We start from the raw sequence: 22,359 nt of genomic DNA, 5'->3' as shown, positions 1-22,359 counted from the left end.
TCTTTAATTAAATTATTAAATTTGTAACTGGTTGCTGACACCCTTTACAGTAACTATGTCTTAATCAATGTTGTCAATTCGATGTCTTTTTGACGCCATAAACTTGAACTGTCCTTTCCTGTTTGTCCCTCCCCCTTTCCCCGCCCACTGCTCTGGGTCCCCAGGACCCTTATAAAAGTCTGCACGCTCTCCCCTCCCTAGTCAGAATTAGAGTGAGACTCCAGTACTCTTCACTCTCTCTACACAGGCAGTGTAAAGAGTATTTTATCTTAGCCTCCGTAAGGGACCACAGCAAGAAGAACAGCCATGCTAGGAGGCACCTACACTGGGTTGCTGGCTACAGCAGCCCTCCTCTGTCTGCTACAGGCAGGGACTTGCGGAAGGTGAGTCTCACTGTCATAATGTTGGTCTATTGTTTAACATCTAACATACTCTTAGTTACTCTCCCTGGCTGTGTCTTACTCTTTCACTTCTACGATTTACTGTCTTAGTTATTATTATGTCAACATTAGTATTAATAATAAAAATGCTGAACTTTAGTTTGTAACTTGTTCTCTGATGCACCATGACATAGAGGTTATGATGTTGATTTATTGATGTGTAGGCTAGCAATAAAGTGTTTTACTTTGATATCAGTTTCTCTCCCACTGTTTTGATTTGATCCTAATGTCTTCTTTCAGTGTTGAGGGTGACAGATCATCAGTTACAATGAGAGATGCAGGTATGAAATAGTATGAAGGAGAAAGAATGCTAAGTGTTGTTTTGCTTTTTTTATTTTTCTCAAACCAACACAATGATTGCTGAAGGAGAAGTGAGATTTGTCAGTAGAACTAGCAACCTATTCATCAGTCTGACTTATAGGCTACACCTTTGTGCGGTTTACGTTGTTAATTCCAGTGTCATCCACACCCCAAATTAACTATTTATTAAAAGCCTAAACAAAGAATAGGTTTCTCAAAAATTTACTTTACTATTTTAATTGATTATTCTCTCTCTTGTTCTCTCTCTCTCTCGCTCGCTCTCTCTCAGGGACCTGCACTGTCCACAGCGACTTCCACTACAGCACCTTTGACTGGGCCAACTTCCGCTTCGTTGTCCCCTGTACCTACGTCCTGGCCCGGGTGTGCTCGCCCTCTGAGACGCCCCTGTCCCACTTCAGTGTGGAGGTGAAGAACGAGCTGCGAGGGAACTCCTCTGTGTCTCCTGTTCTGCAGGTCAACGTGGAGGTGGAGAACCTCAGGGTCTCCTTGCACAAGAGACAGAACCACCGGGTCATGGTGAGTACAATATTGGTTGTTATTATAAGGTTTATTCACTATACAATGGGTTATAATGGTTTATTGGTTCTAATCACTTTCACATATGATTTAGGCCTTTCACATTCCAACTGGCCACGTTAATGTTAGGTAATGTATCTAGACCCAGGAAAATGTGCTATTTGTAATTGAGTAATTGTACAGTCACTGCATAATAGTGCTAAACTTAGTTAGTCACTGGGTCTAAAAGGTCATATACTGTATCTGCCATGAACTGATCAACTGAAAGAGTATTTACTACAGTACAACAAAGTTCAGAGTTGGTTTACGCAATAATGTACAAGAATATGAAACCTTATCAGGTTTTTGAAAGTTATATGGGACATAAGAGGATTTGTATTTTGTCCCCTATTCCAAAGTATTGAACACATTGATCCGGTAAATATTTATTACATGCTACCGTAGATTACTGTGTGAACGGCAAAGAAAGACCAAAGTCTTTGAAGCAAACCAATCTTTATCATGTTTTCAGGTCAACGGCATTTGGAAGAAACTCCCACTGAGCCTCAACGGTGGTACCATCAACATCCGAGGCAATGCTGCTTCCATCATCCTGGAGACTAACTTCAACCTTTTTGTATCCTACGATGACACCTGTGCCGTCCATATCACCGTCCCTGCCTCGTACTCCGGTAAAGTCTGCGGCATGTGCGGGAACTTCAACCACCTGAGTGACGATGACTACCGCACAGCTGACGGTTCCGAGGCCCCCAACGCTACCACGTTTGGCCAGAGCTGGCAGAGCCAGAAGGCCTGTCAGTCAACCGTCGTCCCCCATGAGTGTCCCCCCATGGAGGAGGCAGAGTACTCTAGCGAGCCCTACTGTGGGTCCCTGGTCTCCAGGCACGGGCCCTTCGCAGAATGCCAGTCTGTCCTGGGAGCCGAGAGCTACTTCCGGAGCTGTGTGGCGGGGATGTGTGGAGCAGGTGGTGGCCTGGAGGTGCTGTGTGAGGCCCTGCAGTCCTATGCTGATATGTGCCTCAAGGCCGGGGGGCTCGTACCTGCCTGGAGGAACTTGACTATGTGTCGTAAGTTGTTTTATGGTTTCCTCTTTTGATTACTAACCATCCTGCTGTTATTAACTATTGAAGTTGGAAACAACTTGATGATGATGACGATAGCCTTCTAGACATTTGACTAAATTCTCTGCCCTTTCCTTCCCTCCCCAGCCCTGGAGTGTGGTGCGAACAGCCATTACAACACCTGTGCTGAGGGCTGCCCTGAGGCCTGCTCCAGTATGGACACCCAAGGGGCATGTGGAAGCTGTGAGGAGAGGTGTGAGTGCGACCCGGGCTTCAAGCTCAGTGGGGGGAGGTGTGTCTCTGCAGAGGACTGTGGCTGCTGGATGAACGGAGAGCACTATGAGGTAAGGAATAGATTTAGGTTGATAGCAAAATATCAACACAGACAGACAGTAAGAACACACACACAAACACATCTCTTTTCTTCACTTTTTTTCAGAAAGGAGCAACGTTCATGGACGGTGAGTGTGATCGTGTGTGCCAGTGTATGGGCGGGGGCGGGGGCAGATTCCAGTGTTCTGCTTCCTCCTGCGCGGCTGACGAGGTGTGCAAGGTCAAAGAGGGGGTCAAAGGTTGCTTCCACTCCACCCCGGCCATCTGCCGCGTCTACGGAGACCCCCACTATATCACCTTTGACGGCAAGGCATACACCTTCCAGGGGGGCTGCAGCTACACCCTGGCCAAGACATGCGGCACACACACACCCGTCCAGTTCTCAGTGACGGGACAGAACTGGAACCCGGGTAGCGAGAGCAATGCTAAGCTGGCCGCAGTGGTTCTGGAGACCAACGGTCTGCATTTGAAGATGGATAACTGCAGCACCACTGTAAGAATGAAAACTACGACATTTTGAAATAATATTTATTTATGCCTCCAGAACTTTCACTAATCAGCTCTGAGTGTGCGGTAGATTCTGCCTATTATTTACTTGTTACATTAACATGCATTGCTGACCCACTGGACGTTGCCCTCCTATTAACCCCCACCCCCTCCCCACTTCCCTGTGTCGCTTTGGTACAACAGGTCAAATAAACTATATAGACTAGTACTAGAGAATCTAACTATACCTATCACTTCTATGTTTTTATTTGTATTTGCAACAGTTCAGTGTACTTTAGTTTCTACAATTTGTCCAATGAGACAGTGGAGACATACTTTACTCTAAACAACAATTCAATTTAATTCAGTTCAGTTCTACTGTCATCTATTTTACTTGGCTCCACTCTACCTTACTCTGCCCTACCCATCCCTACTCTCCACTGCAGGTGAACCATGTTTGGCAGCATCTTCCTATTGCAGTAAACGGCACATACGGCGAGGTGAAGCTGTACAAGAAGAAGCAGTACACTGTCATGGAGACAACCTTTGGCCTCCAGATGCTGCTGGATGATCATCACAGGCTCTTCCTGCAGCTGGACGAGCGCTACAAGGGTGAGATGTGCGGCCTCTGTGGTACCTACTCTGACGACCAGGGGGATGACTTCCTGACCCCCAATGGCACCAAACCCGAGACCAACGTGGTCACGTTCGCCAACAGCTGGAGAGTGAAGAGTCCGGAGGACGATCAGTGAGTGGGTTGGATGTTTTGAACCATAACGGTAACATACTGTACATTATGTTACCATTACGTTTGTAGTGGATAAGCGTATCCAGCCATCAACTGAAAAATGCGGAACCGTCATTGTATCATCAACACTAATCTTTTAACATATCAATAAATCCAATACATAACACCACTGATCTCCTCTCATTTCCCCTCTCCTCTAGCTGTGTTGCCTCCCCACCTGCCCCCCAACCATGTGACCCCCATTTGGACAACCAGGGCTACCAGGAGTGTTCCAAGCTGCTGCGTGACACCTTCAAGCCCTGCCACCCATTTGTCCACCCCACGTCCTACATATACAGCTGTATGTCCGACCACTGTGCCTCCGGCGGGGACATGCATGTGACATGTTACTCCCTGAAGTCCTACGTGACCGCCTGTCAGGTGGCCAATGTTACCCTGCCTCCCTGGTGTAATGACACTGCCTGTGGTGAGTGTGGTATGGTGTGATTGTTTTCATAATGATGATGCTGCTGCTGCTGAGGATGATGATGGCAATGATGATGATGCTGACGGATTGGGTTTAGTTAATGTAGAGCCAATCATTAGGTTTTAATCTGACTTACATTTGGTAATAGACCCACTACTACGGTGAGGCTGTCCTAATATCAACACCGTACTATGATTGTATGGAGGTTGCTCACCCCATCCATCATCCTACACTTTGGTTTTTGCTGTGGTCTTCAACTTGGATTCTTCATTCCTTCCTCTATTCTTATTTTCCTTCCCCTCTTCCATCCCTTATTCCTGCCCTCTTTTTACTCCCCTCCCCCCTCCTCCTCCTCTTACTTTCCCCTTCCTCCCATCCAACTGAGGCTTGTCCAATGTGTTCCTGTGAAAAACCCTGCTCTGTCTTATTATTGCAGATAGTCTACCTGGCCCTCCCACAAAACCACCAGTTACTACACCTGACAAGAAATGTAAGAACGTTGACCACATGATTTTCCAATGGCAGCATTTCCATTCCTTTGATACCAGCTGGTTTATTTGGTGACTGAGTTTTCTATGGCATCCTACAGTTTGTCCTCTAGACTGCAACTTTGACAACAGCGAGTGTGGGTGGGAGCAAATTGTTCAGGACAGTTTTGATTGGAGGAGACAGAGAGGCCCAACCCCGTCTGACCTCACAGGGCCAACCCAGGACCATACCACAGGAGGTGAGAGGTTACATGGTTGTGCCCCCAAAAAAATCTGAAATGACCAAAGTGCATCATCCACTGTTTCTGAGATTGCACATTATTCAATGAATGCGACAATACATGGTTGTAGCCTATCGACTTGTACAAACAGTGATATATCAATACCTATCTACATAGTGGACACCATAGACACCATGGAAGCTAGCCATTTCAGAGCTAATATGCTGGGAGTCATGATGATAAAGAGTGTCTGTGTGTGTTTGTTGGTCAGGTGGCTCCTACATGTACATTGAGGGCGATGGTGTGTATTACGGAGACTCTGCCCGTATGATAAGCCCTAAGTGCCAAAAAGGGGCGACCCAATACTGCCTGCACTTCTGGTACCACATGTACGGACAGGCCAAGGCCATGATTCTCAATGTCTACCAGCTTGACGAGCACGACAGACACAGGAAACTGTGGTCCAAAGCCAACAACCAGGGCGCCACATGGTATCCTGCAAAAGTGGATATCAATATCGATGGGTCATTCCAGGTAGGAGAAGGTATCAGAGGTTTTTAGAGGGTTAAATAGTGTGAAATGATTGTGGTTTTACCAAGAGAGGGGAGATTGTTTTTCACCCAACACAAAATGGCTCTGTTTCAGATCATCATGGAGGGAATCCGAGGCTCTGACCTTCAGTCTGACGTGGCATTTGACGACGTCTCCATCCAGTATGGATCATGTTCAGGTGAACTTTGTAACTATCATAGGGACGCATGCTACATCTAAACACTGGATGTCAGATGAGGAAACATTTACCCTTTATGACCAATGCCATTCCTCTGCTTCCTCTGGCAGGTTCCTCAACAGGTGGTATTGGAGGACCTTCAGTTCCTCCCCGAGTTGAAGGAGCATTTTTCCCACACCCAGGTATATTACATCTATAGACTCATTTTCTTATGAAAAAAAAAAAAAAACTCTATGGTACTTCAGAATAACGTGTTATAATTTTGGACACATTGACTTTTACAAATGTTTCCCATGTTCCCCGTTCAGTCTGCAACTTCGATTGCACTTTCGAGCAGGACCTCTGCAGTTTTACCCAATTGATGACGGATGTTTTTGATTGGACAAGGCACAGTGGCTCCACCCCCACTGCGATGACTGGGCCATCAGCTGACCACACTCAAGGAAGTAGGGTGCTCTTAGGACTTTTACCCCAAACTGAATAACAAAATATATTAATTGCTGTCATTGTTGGACATTGTAATGCTTTGTCTGAACGATTGCAAAAACTCTAATGCTCAAACAACAAACCTGAAAGTCAAAATTGGATTAAAGGACTTACCCTGTACTACTCTTTCTGCTCCATTAACTTCAATGGCTGTATTGCAAGACCTACATCCTCACATAAACAATCTGACCTGTCCCATTGCTGTATGAACTCCAGAAAGAACCCCTAATAAAATCTACTGCTATCTAAATTTAATCTGTGACCATATCTCTAATCTTATCTAATCTACTCTTGCCTATAATCTTCAGGTTCAGTTGGTCACTACTTGTACATCGAAGCCAACAGTGTGTCTAACGGAGACACGGCTCGCCTCCTCAGCTCTGAGTGTTCTGACCCCGGTCTTCAGTGTCTGCAGTTCTGGTACCACATGTCCGGTTCAGCGAAAACCATGGGCTTGCACATCTACCTACTCCAGGACCGCTACGCCGACAGGGTATGGTGGAAGAGGAACAATCAGGGAGACTCCTGGCAACTAGCCCAGCTGGACCTCAGGACCACTGGACCTTTCCAGGTGAGTGAGTTATGTTATGTGTGGTCTTGGTTTAATCTTCCCTCTGGAGGTTGGAACATTAAAGGTCCAATGCAGCCGTTTTTTTATGGTAACAATGAAGTACCTTACGGTAATAGATTTCCATTAAAATTGGCAAAATAGCTTTTTAGCAAAAAAATATGCCTCAAGCAATAATTTTGCTAGGACTGACTACAAGTGGTCTGAGTGGGGAGGGGAAAACTGAAAACTCGCTGTCATTGGCAGAGAGGTTTGGAACTCTCTTTGTTTTTGGTCCCACATCATCAGAGCCTGGCGCATGCTGAAAGCGGAACGAGAGAGAGTTCGGTTTGTTGTTTTGAACGTTTCTGAAAAAGTCCTTGAAATCAAATAGGTTACTAGCCTACCTGTTTAATTTGGATCACTTGCTGGGACTGCTACTATCTGTCCCGGGATACAGCCAAACCCTAAAGTCTGAAGAGCTGCTGCTTGGCGAAGCAGCTAGACTAGCTGCTAGCTATTAATCTAGCCAGGTTCCCTTGACAGTTTGAACACAGCCCGCAAAGCGGTTAGCCCTTGTGGCTGGGACCGTGGATAGTCCTGGGCTTGTGACTGTTTAAATCTCTGCTATTTGTTGCTTTTTCCATCGGCCCTGCGAGCTGTGCTGGCTGGAATTGCATGGAGTACCAGCGTTAGCCTATGTTGCTACTATCATGCCGCCCAAAGATAAAGAAGATTGGAGTAATGGAGAGGACAGTGTTTTGCTATCACAGCTGCATGATATTTTAAATCAACAAAAATATGTCTACAAGCAATTGTTACAGTAACAGGAAAATAGCTTCAGGAGCTTTGTCCAAATACTGGTGGACTCAACTAACAAAATAATGGGCAATCTGACCAGAGAGGTCCAAGACCTTAAGATAAGTGTTCAGTTCTCCCAGGGAGAGGTGGATGTCCTGAAAGAGACTTGCAGCAAAATTACAATCAACTGTAAGTCCACACGAGATGACATCAGCACTGTCTGTGAATCATTATTACAAATGACTGGGAAAACAGACTATCTAGAGGGACAATCCGGGAGGAATAACATTGTTGTGGATGGCATACCAGAGACTCCATATGAGAACTGGACAGAGTCTGAGGAGAAAGAGATACAAATTATAGGATCATAGAAAGATTGAGGTGGAGTGCGCCCACAGGTCTGGAAAACCTGTATCCAGCCCAGTTGACAGACCCAGGCCGATAGTGGTCAAGTTCCTAAGGACAAGATGGCTGTTCTGGAGAGAGCCAAGAACTTCAAAGGAACCAACATCTTCCTCAGGAGGACTTCTCTGAAGTTGTGCGCCAGAGGCGGAAATAACTTATCCCAGCTATGAAAGCTGCCAGAGAGCGTGGGGGCATTACTTAAATCCACTTTGACAAGCTCATTGTCCAACCTCCCTCCCAAAAGCCTGAGAGGAGTGAGAGAGCCAAGCTTCCGGGTCAGTAGCTTCAGCCCAACATTACACACACACACACACACACACACACACACACACACACACACACACACACCAACTGACACTCACAAGAGCCTGATAGACTGACTCTATTAGCCAAACAATGTTTAAAAGGAAATCTCAATATTATGTATCTCTGATAAGCTACCCAGGAAAGAGCTAAGAATAGCCCATATTAATATACAATATGTAGCCTTAGTAATAAGGTTCTTGAAATCAATAACTTGCTAACATTGAATAACATTAATATACAAGCCATCTCTGAAACTCACTTAGATCATTCCTTTGATGATACAGCAGTAGCAATACAAGGATATAACATATACAGAAAAGACAGGCATGGCGATGGGGGAGGTGTTGCTGTAGATGTTCAGAGCCATATTCCTGTAAAGCTAATTAGGATCTCATGCCAAGTGTCGTGGTTGCAAGTTCATATCATATGAATATCATCATATGAATATCATCACATCTTCACTAATGCTGCAGAGCTTTGCTCTAAATAAATATCAGTTCCCATTGGCTGTAGTGAACATAACATTGTGGCAAAAACAAGCTGTAGCTCAGCTGGTAGAGTACGGCGCTTGTAACGCCAAGGTAGTGGGTTCGATCCCCGGGACCACCCATACACAAAAAATGTATGCACACATGACTGTAAGTCGCTTTGGATAAAAGCGTCTGCTAAATGGCATATTATTATATTATATAAAGCCAAAGTGCCAAAGGTTGGGCCTGAAGTAATTTATAAGAGATCATACTAAATGTTTTCTTAGGACTCTTTTGTTGAAGATGTATGAAATGTATGTTGGTCTGATGTGTATGAGGAAGTGAATGCAGATGCAGCACTGGAAGTATTTGTAAAATAATGAATGCCAATTGTTGACAAGCATGCACCTGTTAAGAAATGTACTGTGAGAACTGTTAGAGTACTCTGGATTGATGATAAATTGAAAAATGGTATGGTTCAAATAAATTATGCAAAAGAGGTGGCAAACAAGTCAGGCTGCTCAGTTGATTGGTTGATATACTGTAAATTGAGACTAATATTAACAAAACCAAGATGAATGACATAAAACACAATGGAAAAAGACTTTGGAGTACCTTAAATGACATCATGGGCAGAAAACCCAATTCATCTCCATTGTTCATTGACGTTGATCGGGTAATTTATTTTTTAAAAACTTTCGATATTGCCAATCATTTCAATGACTATTTCACTAGTAATGTGGAAATACTCAGAAGTGAAATGACAACATTGAACAGTGAACCATCACATTTTTGTATAAAATATCTAATAATGAAAGAGAAGGATTGCTTTTTTGAATTTGGTCAAGTTAGTGTGGGAAAGGTGGAAAAACTATTGTTATCCATCAATAATGATAAGCCACCAGGTATAGACAACCTTGATAGGAAACTATTGAGAATGGTAGCAGACTGTATTGCCACACCTATTTGCTATATCTTTAACCTTAAGGAGTGTGTGTGTGTGTGTGTGTGTGTGTGTGTGTGTGTGTGTGTGTGTGTGTGTGTGTGTGTGTGTGTGTGTGTGTGTGTGTGTGTCCACAGGTGTGGAAGGAAGCTAAAGTAATTCCTCTACCTACAAATAGTAAAGCACCCATTACTGGCTTTAACAGCCACCCAATCAGTTTGCTACCTGTTTTAGTAGACTGATGCAAAGAATTGTGTTTGACCAAATACAATGCTATTTTTCAGATGACTGATGATTGGTTAAAATAAATGGATAATAAGATGATAGTGGAGCTGTATTGTTAGATTTCAGTGCAGCTTTAAATCTTATTGATCATAAATTATTATTGAAAAAACTAACTTGCAATGGTTTTACATCACCTGCCATCACATGGTTGGAGAGTTATTTATCCAATAGAACCCAGAGAGTGTTCTTCAATGAAAGCTTCGTATAAAGGGTGTGACCATTGAGCAAGTTGAGGAAGCTAAACTCTTAGGTATAACATTGGATGGTCAATTATCATGGTCAAGTTATATTGACAAAGTTGTTGTGAAGATGTGGAGGGCTATGTCTGTTACAAAAATATGTTAAGCGTTTTGTTCACAAAAATCAACTGTGCTAGTTGTTCAAGCTTTGGTCTTGTCCCATCTTGATTACTGGCTGGTAATATGGTCAAGTGCAGCAAAGAAAGACCTAGCAAAGCTGAAGCTGGCTCAAAACGGAGCAGCACACCTTGCCCTTAACTGCACCTAAAGAACTAACATCAATATTACTGTGATGAAAATTCCAGGTTGTCTGCATAATCAAATAACATACAGCTCAGACACTCATACATACCCCACAAGACATGCCACGAGGGGTCTCTTCACAGTCCCCAGGTCCAAAATGAATTCACGGCAACGCACAGTATAATACAGAGAAATGATCGCATGGAACTCCCTTCCATTTACGCAAGCAAACAGCAAAATTACCTTTAAGAAATGGATAAAACAACATCTCATGGTACAATAAGGACTGTGAAATGACACACACACAGACACACTATCACACTCTAACACGCACAATCTACATACATTATTCTTTAGTAGTATTGTTTGAATATTGTTGTATTTTATATTTGTGTGACTGTTCTTGTCTATCAGTGTTTTGTTACTTGTCGTGTTTTATGTTTTTGTGTGAACCCCAAGAAGAATAGCTGCTGCTTCGGCAAAAGCTCATGAGGATCTGAATAAACCAGATAATATTATCCAATTTACCGCATGATGATGTCACTGTAGAAAGCCAAATCTCCCGCCCATGCAAATCTGCTGATTAGAAGGTCCTGTGTAGATTGTATTTTCAACCAGCAACTATCAGGAAATAACACTGATCAAAATCTTTCACACTTCTACAGTGTTCATTTCATCATCTGCTGTGCAATATGATACAAAATACAGGAAAAACACAATTTTGACTTCACTGGGCCTTTAAGCAGCATTGTTAATGCTGTGTTGTAATCTTAAAAAGTCAGACGAGTTTGGACTAACTCAGACATGTGTACCACTATTCATCCGGAAGGTCCCTTTGACAAAATGTGCTTACTGTAACTGTTTGCTATACAGTTGAAGTCAGAAGTTTACATACACTTAGGTTGGAGTCATTAAAACTCATTTTTCAACCACTCCACAAATTTCTTGTTAACAAACTATAGTTTTGGCAAGTCGGTTAGGACATCTACTTTGTGCATGACACAAGTAATTTTTCCAACAATTGTTTACAGACAGATTATTTCACTTATAATTCACTGTATCACAATTCCAGTGGGTCAGAAGTTTACATACACTAAGTTGACTGTGCCTTTAAACTGCTTGGAAAATTCCAGAAAATGATGTCACGGCTTTAGAAGCTTCTAATAGGCTAATTGACATCATTTGAGTCAATTGGAGGTGTACCTGTAGATGTATTTCAAGGCCTACCTTCAAACTCAGTGCCTCTTTGCTTGACATCATGGGAAAATCAAAAGAAATCAGCCAAGACCTCAGAAAGTCTGGTTCATCCTTGGGAGCAATTTCCAAACGCCTGAAGGTACCACGTTAATCTGTAAAAACAATAGCACGCAAGTATAAACACCATGGGACCACGCAGCCGTCATACTGCTCAGGAAGGAGACGCGTTCTGTCTCCAAGAGATGAAAGTACTTTGGTGCGAAAAGTGCAAATCAATCCCAGAACAACAGCAAAGGACCTTGTGAAGATGCTGGAGGAAACAGGTACAAAAGTATCTATATCCACAGTAAAACGAGTCCTATATCGACATAACCTGAAAGTCCGCTCAGCAAGGAAGAAGCCACTGCTCCAAAACTGCCATAAAAAAGCCAGACTACGGTTTGCAACTGCACATGGGGACAAAGATCGTACTTTTTGGAGAAATGTCCTCTGGTCTGATGAAACTAAAATATAACTGTTTGGCAATAATGACCATCGTTATGTTTGGAGGAAAAAGGGGTAGGCTTGCAAGCCGAAGAACACCATCCCAACCGTGAAGCACGGGGGTGGCAGCATCATGCTGAGGGTGTGCTTTGCTGCAAGAGGGACTGGTGCACTTCACAAAATAGATGGCATCATAAGGAACGAAAATTATGTGGATATATTGAAGCAACAGCTCAGGACATCAGTCAGGAAGTTAAAGCTTGGTCGCAAATGGGTCTTCCAAATGGACGATGACCCCAAGCATACTTCCAAAGTTGTGGCAAAATGGCTTAAGGACAACAAAGTCAAAGACCTCAATCCTATAGAAAATAAGTGGGCAGAAATAAAAAAGCGTGTGCGAGCAAGGAGGCCTACAAACCTGACTAATTTACACCAGCTCTGTCAGGAGGAATGGACCAAAATTCACCCAACTTATTGTGGGAAGCTTGTGGAAGGCTACCCGAAACGTTTGACCTAAGTTAAACAATTTAAAGGCAATGCTACCAAATACTAATTGAGTGTATGTAAACTTCTGACCGACTGGGAATGTGATGAAAGAAATAAAAGCTGAAATAAATAATTCTCTGTACTATTATTCTGACATTTCACATTCTTCAAATAAAGTGGTTATCCTAACTGACCTAAGACAGGGAATGTTTACTAGGATTAAATGTCAGGAATTGTGAAAAACTGAGTTTAAAATGTATTTGGCTAAGGTGTATGTAAACTTCCGACTTCAACTATATATCCGCTGTTATAAATGTTTCTCCCTGGCTATTACTTTGAACTCAGATCATCTTCGAGGGCCGAAGAGGCACCACTGATCAATCTGATGTGGCTATAGATGATGTTTCTCTGCATCGTGGACAGTGTGAAGGTAAGGGTCACTCCCTCCACAGTCCATATTGGTGAACAACACAACCACATTTGGGGTAATTGTTATAATGTTGATATCCCTAGATCTGATTAAGTCGACAACACCAACCGAAAAACCTGTGCCAGTAGACAAGTCTACCACTGCACCACCACCAGCTCCAATTACCATGAGACCAGTACCACTAAGACCAACAACCACTGCACCAGCTCCAACTAACTCAACCATGACACCTAAACCCTCAGCTACTGCTAGGCCACAACCACCAACAACTATGAGACCAGAAACATCAAGACCAGAAACACCAGCACCACCCACAACTGAAATAGCACGACCACCAAGACCGACAACTGCAAGACCACAACCGCCCATCACAGCAAGACCAAGTAAGTCTTTATGTGCCCTTTGATAACACAAAGTTACAATCTTCATTCGTTACAGACCCCTCTCTAACACAAGTGTTATACAATCTGTATTTTACAAATGGAAAGACACTAAGTACAAAGAAAATGTAATCTGTACTTATTCTTGCAGTCAGTGTGCTACATATTCTATACACTCAACATTATATTTGAAGAGTTTAATTCAAAACACTATATATCCATTTTCAGAAATGTTGGTAAATTAGCTTTTATTGTTTAAAGAAATTATGAAAGAGATTGGTGTGTTTTTTCACTATCTAATCATGGCATGGGGTTGGCCAATGACAGACATGTATTTGTTTCAAATCTATCACTTGGTTTCATTTCAGAGAGACAAATAATCATGTTTTCTGCTAAATGCTATATATCTGCCTCACTCTCAGAGAATAAGTAGTACTACTAGGTTTTACACAGTGAAATGTAACAAATTACTACATCTTTTATAAAGAAATGTACAAATGATACATTTGTGACATCAATATTTAATGTTTAAAAAATATATTTAATACAGTAATATGAGATTTGTATGTAAAACATTTACATTTTAGTAAAGCAGATGCTCTTATCCAGAGTGAATTACAGTAAGTGCATTCATCTTAAAATAGCTAGGTGAGACAACCACACATCAGTCAAATATACAGGATACAAACATTACATTCCAGCTAAGCAAATGGATATATAGCATTTGCACCCAAAGAATGTTTACATTTTCATACACATCTAAAACCTATGAATGAAAAATCTGAGAACAATAATATTTTACACACATCAATTTACCCATAATAAGAAATCATTTCTGGTGAAGAATTGGTGGATAGAGCGTTAATGGAAATAAACTCTTCATCTGTTCTTTGCTCTCTAGCACCATCGTGCCCAAAGAACAGCCACTTCACCCCCTGCATCTCCGACTGCCAGCCCACCTGTAAGCACCTCCACGGCCCACCCGACTGCCACTCTGACGAGCATTGCATACAGGGCTGTGTGTGTGATGACGGCTTTGTGCTCAAACAGAGGGTGTGTGTGCCCATCCAGCAGTGTGGCTGTGTGGACAGCAATGGCAACAGCCATCACGTAAGTAACCTAGCACACAATGAGAACTGCTTTAGAAGTATGTTTGGTGTAGCCCCAGTGCCCATAGTTACATGTGTGAAATCTGCAGTGTAATGACTTTAAAGATGGACTTTCATTTCAGTTTAAAGAGAGCTGGTACACTGAGCACTGCCATCAGAAGTGTGAATGTGTTGAAGATGATGGTGTGGGGGAGATCGACTGCGATGATGAATATGAGTGGGATGGGGATGCCATCTGTCTTCAGAATGAAGCCGGACAGTATTTCTGCAAGTCAACAGGTAGGCCACACTTCTCAGAAACTTGACTCTCTTAGGAACTGGCTCCCATAAACTCAACAGACATTCAATTGCATTCAATGCCAATCACCTACAGACCTCTGTCAAGGCCTAAAGTTCTCTAGTTTTCTAAAACCAAATCCAGAACAGTTAAGTCTCATAGACCTTCACTGTTTTCTATCATAGTTCCTATCTACAGTGCCAAAAGTATTCATCCCCCCTTGGCGTTTTTCCTATTTTGTTGCATTACTACCTATAATTTTAATGGATATTTATTTGGATTTCATGTAATGGACATACACAAAATAGGAGCACCATTAATTCCATTATTAAAAAATTGAAAGAATATGGCACCACAACAAACCTGCCAAGAGAGGGCCGCCCACCAAAACTCACGGACCAGGCAAGGAGGGCATTAATCAGAGAGGCAACAAAGACACCAAAGATAACCCTGTCCATAGGACCACTTTAAGCCATACACTCCACAGAGCTGGGCTTTACGGAAAAGTGGCCAGAAAAAAGCCATTGCTTAAGAAATAAATAAGCAAACACGTTTGGTGTTCACCAAAAGGCATGTGGAAGAAGGTACTCTGGTCAGATGAGACTAAAATTGAGCTTTTTGGCCATCAAGGAAAATGCTATATCTGGCGCAAACCCAACAGCTCTCATCAGCCCGAGAACACCATCCCCACATTGAAGCATGGTGGTGGCAGCATCATGCTGTGGGGATGTTTTTCATCGGCAGGGACTGGGAAACTGGTCAGAATTCAAGGAATGATGGATGGCGCTAAATACAGGGAAATTATTGAGGGAAACCTGTTTCAGTCTTCCAGAGATTTGAGACTGGGACGGAGGTTCACCTTCCTGCAGGACAATGAACCTAAGCGTACTGCTAAAGCAACACTTGAGTGATTTAAGGGGAAACATTTAAATGTCTTGGAATGGCCTAGTCAAAGCCCAGACCTCAATCCAATTGAGAATCTGTGGTATGACTTTAAGATTGCTGTACACCAGCAGAACCCATCCAACTTGAAGGAGCTGAAGCAGTTTTACCTTGAAGAATGGGCAAAATTCCCAGTGGCTAGATGTGCCAAGCTTATAGAGACATACCCCAAGAGACTTGTAGCTGTAATTGCTGCAAAAGGTGTCTCTACAAAGTATTGACTTTAGGGGGGTGAATAGTTACGCACGCTCAAGTTTTCTGTTTTTTTGTCATATTTCTTGTTTGTTTCACAATAAAAAAATATTTTGCATCTTCAACGTGGTAGGCATGTTGTGTAATTCAAATCATACAAACCCCCCAAAAATCGATTTTAATTCCAGGATGTAAGACAACAAAATAGGAAAAATGCCAAGTGGGGTGAATGCTTGCACAAGTCACTGTATGTGTTTTCTCACCACATGTTGTTCCTATGGTATTAATCTTGTTTCTATTTTTGCGTTCAAGACTTCAGTGAGTGCTCTATCAAGGGAGACTCGGAGTACAGAACATTTAACAACATGAAGCATGACTTTGAGGGCACGAACTCTTACGTTCTGGTCCAGGCCACAGGCCTGTCCAAGAACCAGCCAGACATCTACATCGAGGCCATCAATGACATCATCAACCAGGATGGTGATGACAGTCATAGTGACAGTAGCCATGGTGACAGTAGCCATGGTGACAGTAGTCATGGTGATAGCAGTGATGAGGATGACAAGCATAAAGACAGCATGAGAAGCGAGAACAATGAAGACAAGCATGATCACAGCGATGAGGACGGTGATGAAGATAGAAAAGAGAACAACAGCCGTCTGCGACTCAGAGGGCTGAAGATCAGAGTCTACAACCACACAGTGGAGTTCAGGAAGAACAGGAAACTTGTTGTAAGTATTTAGGACTTCTACGTTATGTAATCCGGCAATTATAAGGCCATTCTTAACCTGTACTCCTCTTTACACATTATTTATAATGTTCTTTCTGATTTGTTACCCCATGTCTTTTTTATGGTTGTTTTTTTGTTTTTTTACCCCGCTTTTTCTCCCCAATTTCGATCTTGTCTCATCGCTGCAGCTCCCCAACGGGCTCGGGAGGCTAAGGTCGAGTCATGCGTCCTCCGAAACATGACCCGCCAAACTGCGCTTCTTAACACCCACCCGCTTAACCTGGAAGCCAGCCGCACCAATGTGTCGGAGGAAACACAGTTCACCTGACAACCGAAGTCAGCCTGCAGGCTCCCGGCCCACCACAAGGAGTTGCTAGAGCACGATGAGCCAAGTAAAGCCAACCCCAGCCAAACCCTCCCCTAACCCGGACGACGCTGGGCCAATTGTGCACCGCCCTATGGGACTCCCGATCACGGCCAGTTGTGATACAGCCCGGGATCGAACCCGGGTCTATAGTATGTGCATGCGTCTGTGTGTCTCACCCTGACCCTCATAGCCACTGGCTAGGTGTGATAAGATAAATGGTTCATGACAGGGTTGTAGTACATTAAACTTCAGAGGAATGTAGAACTAGCCATATATAACTTTTTCACTTCTTCCCTATTTCCCTCCTGACCTTAAAACACACTCACTAGGCCTACTGACATAAATACGTTGGATGCCTTTAAAGGTCGACTTTGAGCAAAAACGCAAAAATAGCTGATCAATGCACCATCATACTAGGTCATTTAATGCTTTAAATAAAAAAAATTATGCTTTAAAAAAAAAAAATATTTAACCTTTGTTTAACCAGGAAAGGCTCATTGAGATTTGAAATCTCTTTTTCAAGAGCGTCCTGGCCAAGATAGGCAGCACCAAGTCATTACACAATTACAGACAGACAACATGAAAAACTACAAGTAATCTAGTAAACATCCATAGAAATCACAGGAGCATAACAAAATCATAAAGTTTTGTGCACCCTGATACAAACATTATCTGAATGTCAGCACAACTGGACAGTTTTTGTGTTTTGGGAACATATATTTTGTGATGTTCCCACCAGACTGTTCCCACAACCTAATGTAACATTCTGGGAACCTTTTAAAGAACAGATTAAATGTGTTATAGGAACGTTTTTGCAACATCAACTAAATGTTTTATACAAACATACAAACTTTGGGGGAATGGTCTGTGGTGGTTGTTACAGATTTACATTTTAGTCATTTAGCAGAAGCTCTTATCCAGAGCGACTTACAGTTAGTGACTGCATACATTTTTCATACTGGCCCCCCGTGGGAATCGAACCCACAACCCTGGCGTTGCGAGCGCCATGCTCTACCAACTGAGCTACAGATGTTGTGCACAACATTTTAGTGAATGCTAGGAGAACATTCCAAGGATATTTCATCTAAAACATTTTTGATAAATAAATAGATTTGATCAAAAACATTCTCTGAATGTTTTTGGGATGTTATCATCCTAATGTTAGATAAAACCCTAACTATAACTTAATGGGAATCTTAGCTAATGTTCTGGGAATGTTCCCGGTTTGCTGTGTGGCTAGCTGGCCTCTGCATAGTCCCCAACAACCGGATGCTCCAGTTTTCATGGGAAATGGAAAGAGAGCCTGTGACGTGACTTCCGCTTTTAGACGTTAACAAGGCAACACTCCATCTTAACTCCTCCACATTTACCGGATTGGTTGAACAGAACCTCCCTCAACAGTTTTTTTCTTCTCGTCAAGACCAGTATGTAGGGGATCTAGTTTCAGGTGTTTCTTTTACGCCTGCTATGTTAGGTTACTGGCTAACTAAAGTGGCTAGCTTAGCTAACGAACTAGCTACGTCGGTCGCAGAGCGCATGAACAGAATGACACATCGATGAACCACCAAAGGCACACCCCATTTCTGTTAGAAAATTGAGAAAGGGGCGGAGTTGGAAAATGTTTTGTGCCCTAAGTCGACCTATTAAATCATAGCTATATTCCTACAGTGAAATAATTGTTTTCCCAAGAAATATATGTGTGTAGTAGACTGCTAGCACATTTTGACTTATTGGCATTGGGTCAGTAACAGTCTTTCAAGCTTGGCTGCTTTTGTTTGCCACTGTAACAACAGATTAACTTTTAGCCCAATTATTTGTTTCCTCATTGGTTGCTGCCCTCTATTGTTGACAGATAAGCAAAATTACGTTGAACATATGATCTCTTGCCCTTTCCTTCCTTCCTTCCATTCTTCCTTTCTTCCCTCTCTTCTTCCTTCCTTCCTTTCTCTCCGTCTCTCTCTCTCTCTCCCCACCACGCTCCCTCTCTCCAGCTGGATGGTAGGAGCACGCATGCCCCTGTCTCCCCAACAGGGGGTCTGAGGATTCTGGAGACCTCCTCTCGTATCTACCTGAAGACAGACTTTGGCCTCTCCGTGGAGTTTGATGGAGACAGCAGAGCAGGTAACACCACTGTTACATCACAGCCAAAGGAGAGTTTACATTTTTGGTATCTCACCAGTCTCTCTGATAATAGGACAGTAAGATAGCTGTACAGACAGTGTTTACTGCCCAATATGTCTCTTATCTGTGGACAGATATCATCATAATAATATCATTAACATTTATACCTTTTTTCGTAGCTTGCAGAAAGGCAACATACTGTATCAATCCAAACACATACACTACCAGTCAAACGTTTGGACACACCTACTCATTCAAGGGTTTTTCTTTATTTTTACTATTTTTTACATTGTAGAATAATAGTGAAGTCATCAAAACTATGAAATAACACGTATGGAATCATATAGTAACCCAAAAAGTGTTAAACAAATCAAAATATATTTTATATTTGAGATTCTTCAAACAGCCACCCTTTGCCTTGATGACAGCTTTGCACACTCTTGGCATTCTCTCAACCAGCTTCATGAGGTAGTCACCTGGAATGCATTTCAATTAACAGGTGTGCCTTCTTAAAAGTTAATTTGTGGAATTTCTTTCCTTCTATACAGAAGATACCCCTATTTGGTAAAAGACCAAGTTCATATTATGGCAAGAACAGCTCAAATAAGCAAAGAGAAACAACAGTCCATCATTACTTTAAGACATGGTCAGTTAATACGGAAAATGTCAAGAACTTTGAACGTTTCTTCAAGTGCAGTCGCAAAAACCATGTAGCGCTTTGATGAAACTGGCTCTCATGAGGACTGCCACAGGAATGGAAGACCCAGAGTTACCTCCGCTGCAGAGGATAAGTTCATTAGAGTTACCAGCCTCAGAAATTGCAGCCCAAATAAATGCTTCACAGAGTTCAAGTCACAGACACATATCAACATCAACTGTTCAGAGGGGACTGTGTGAATCAGGCCTTCATGGTTGAATTTCTGCAAAGAAACCACTACTAAAGGACACCAATAAGAAGAAGAGACCTGCTTTGGCCAAGAAACATGAGCAATGGACATTAGACCGGTGGAAATTTGTCCTATGGTCTAGAGTCCAGATTTGAGATTTTTGGGTCCAACCACCGTGTGTTTGTGAGACGCGGTGTGGGTGAACGGATGATCTCTGCATGTGTAGTTCCCACCATAAGTTATGGTGTGGGGGTGCTTTCCTGGTGACACTGTCTGTGATTTATTTAGAATTGAAGGCGCACTTAAACAGCATGGCTGCCACCGTATTCTGCAGTGATACGCCATCCCATCTGGTTTGGGCTTAGTGGGACTATCATTTGTTTTTCAACAGGACAATGACCCAACACACCTCCAGGCTGTGTAAGGGCTATTTTACCAAGAAGGAGAGTGATGGAGTGCTGCATCAGATGACCTGGCCTCCACAATCCCCCGACACCAGAGTGAAGGAAAAGCAGCCAACAAGTGCTCCGCATATGTGGGAACTCCTTCAAGATGGTTGGAAAAGCATTCCAGGTGAAGCTGGTTGAGAGAATGCCAAGAGTGTGCAAAGCTGTCATCAAGGCAAACAGTGGCTATTAAATAGATTTGTATTTGTTTAACACTTTTTTGGTTACTACATGATTCCATATGTGTTATTTCATAGTTTTGATGCCTTCACTATTATTTTACAATATAGAAAATAGTAAAAAGAAGGAAAAATCCTTGAATGAGTAGGTGTGTCCAAACTTTTGACTGGTACTGTATGTGTATGATGTGCCATAAAATGTAATGTGTATGATGTGCTATAGATGTGTATTGTACGCTTTATGATATACAGTAAACTGCTTTATGATATGCAGTAAACTGCTTTATGATATGCGGTAAACTGCTTTATGATATACAGTAAACTGCTTTATGATATACAGTAAACTGCTTTATGATATACAGTAAAATGCTTTATGATATATAGTAAACTGTTACAGAACATAGACATACTGACAGAATGAACTCACATCCATGTATTTATTTTCCATAGTAATCATCCTGCCCCACATCTACAAGAGGAGATTGGGAGGCCTATGTGGCAACTTTGATGACAAGAAGAAGAATTACGTGAGGAAGCCGAACGGTAACCAGGCCAAGAGCGTCAAATAATTTGGAGAGTGCTGAAAAGGACAGACTGAGCATAACATGGAGAGGCATGAAGTCACAGAGACAGTACTAGCTACCACTACCATGTTAATGTCTGCAATATCATGTGTATGGTGTATAGTATGGCATCCATATTAGGAACTCCCTCAGTTGTCACTTCTCATTTCACCTTTGTCGAATCTCAAGTTTCACTTTTGACTATCTCTTAACCACTATCTCTTAACCAACAGTATATTTGACTTACTTGGGGAAAAAGCTAATGATCATTCTTATTTTTTATTGTAAGGAAATGTTACATCTTTAAAGAGCACCAACATTAAAACTGACTCATTCTTCTTTTATGTTTTCAGAGGATCATCTTCCCTTTGTAACTTTGCCTATGGCCAGTGACCTGACCTGACCTCAATGCATCAAGACCATTGAATGTGTAATTATTTTCTCATAGACAGACGCATTCCTTCCTACAATGGACACAGTGCATTTGAAAGCACTTGGGTTGAAAAAAGCTTGGGTTTTTATGGACTGTAAGGAAAATGGATCAATCAAGTATTCGACTTCTTCTATAGGGTTGTTGGTTTAAATCCTGTTGTTTCTGCAGCTTATGACCCACCTGTGTGCCTTACAGTCTTAGGTTCTTTGCACAGTTTACCTAGTGAAAGAATCAATGTACACACATGACACTTCCCACATGAAAAAATACTACAGTTTACTATAGAATACTACAGTTCAGACCCCAGTTCTACCTACCTACAGGTTATGGAAAATGTGTTATTTCAGTATTTCTCCAGTAGGTTTCCTCAAGGAGAAAGCCTCCACTTCTATGTCAAAGATAATAAAACAAAAACACTTTAGTAAATAATACTGTATACTACAATCCGCAAAAACACTACATGAATTACTATAGTATATATACCATAGTTAACTGTAAATACTACAGTATATTACAGTAAACACTACAGTGAATACTACAGTAAAGTCTGCAAAAAACACTACAGTGAATACTAGAGTATTTATACCATAGTATACTATAGT

At 42.2% G+C, this 22,359-nt stretch overlaps 1 protein-coding gene across 1 annotated transcript; it reads left to right on the top strand.

Annotated features, from left to right (window-relative positions):
• Positions 1–306: 306 nt before the first annotated feature.
• Positions 307–21,330, top strand: LOC311098689 (zonadhesin-like; the record flags this gene model as incomplete). Its single annotated transcript, XM_084139227.1, has 22 exons — positions 307–383; positions 681–721; positions 1,030–1,277; positions 1,789–2,344; positions 2,486–2,682; positions 2,778–3,164; positions 3,604–3,905; positions 4,106–4,371; positions 4,808–4,861; positions 4,961–5,098; positions 5,352–5,614; positions 5,726–5,810; positions 5,921–5,992; positions 6,119–6,256; positions 6,605–6,867; positions 13,047–13,131; positions 13,215–13,514; positions 14,413–14,621; positions 14,743–14,899; positions 16,344–16,762; positions 19,120–19,249; positions 21,212–21,330. The coding sequence occupies 22 exons, from the start codon at positions 307–309 to the stop codon at positions 21,328–21,330; spliced, it is 4,506 nt and encodes a 1,501-aa protein (XP_083995353.1).
• Positions 21,331–22,359: the final 1,029 nt, after the last annotated feature.

This window comes from Coregonus lavaretus, assembly GCF_964263955.1.
Source record: "Coregonus lavaretus genome assembly, chromosome: 23".
Taxonomy (NCBI): Eukaryota; Metazoa; Chordata; class Actinopteri; order Salmoniformes; family Salmonidae; genus Coregonus; species Coregonus lavaretus.
The sequence above is the reverse complement of the archived record's forward strand: the minus strand, read 5'-3'. Positions and strand labels throughout refer to the sequence as shown.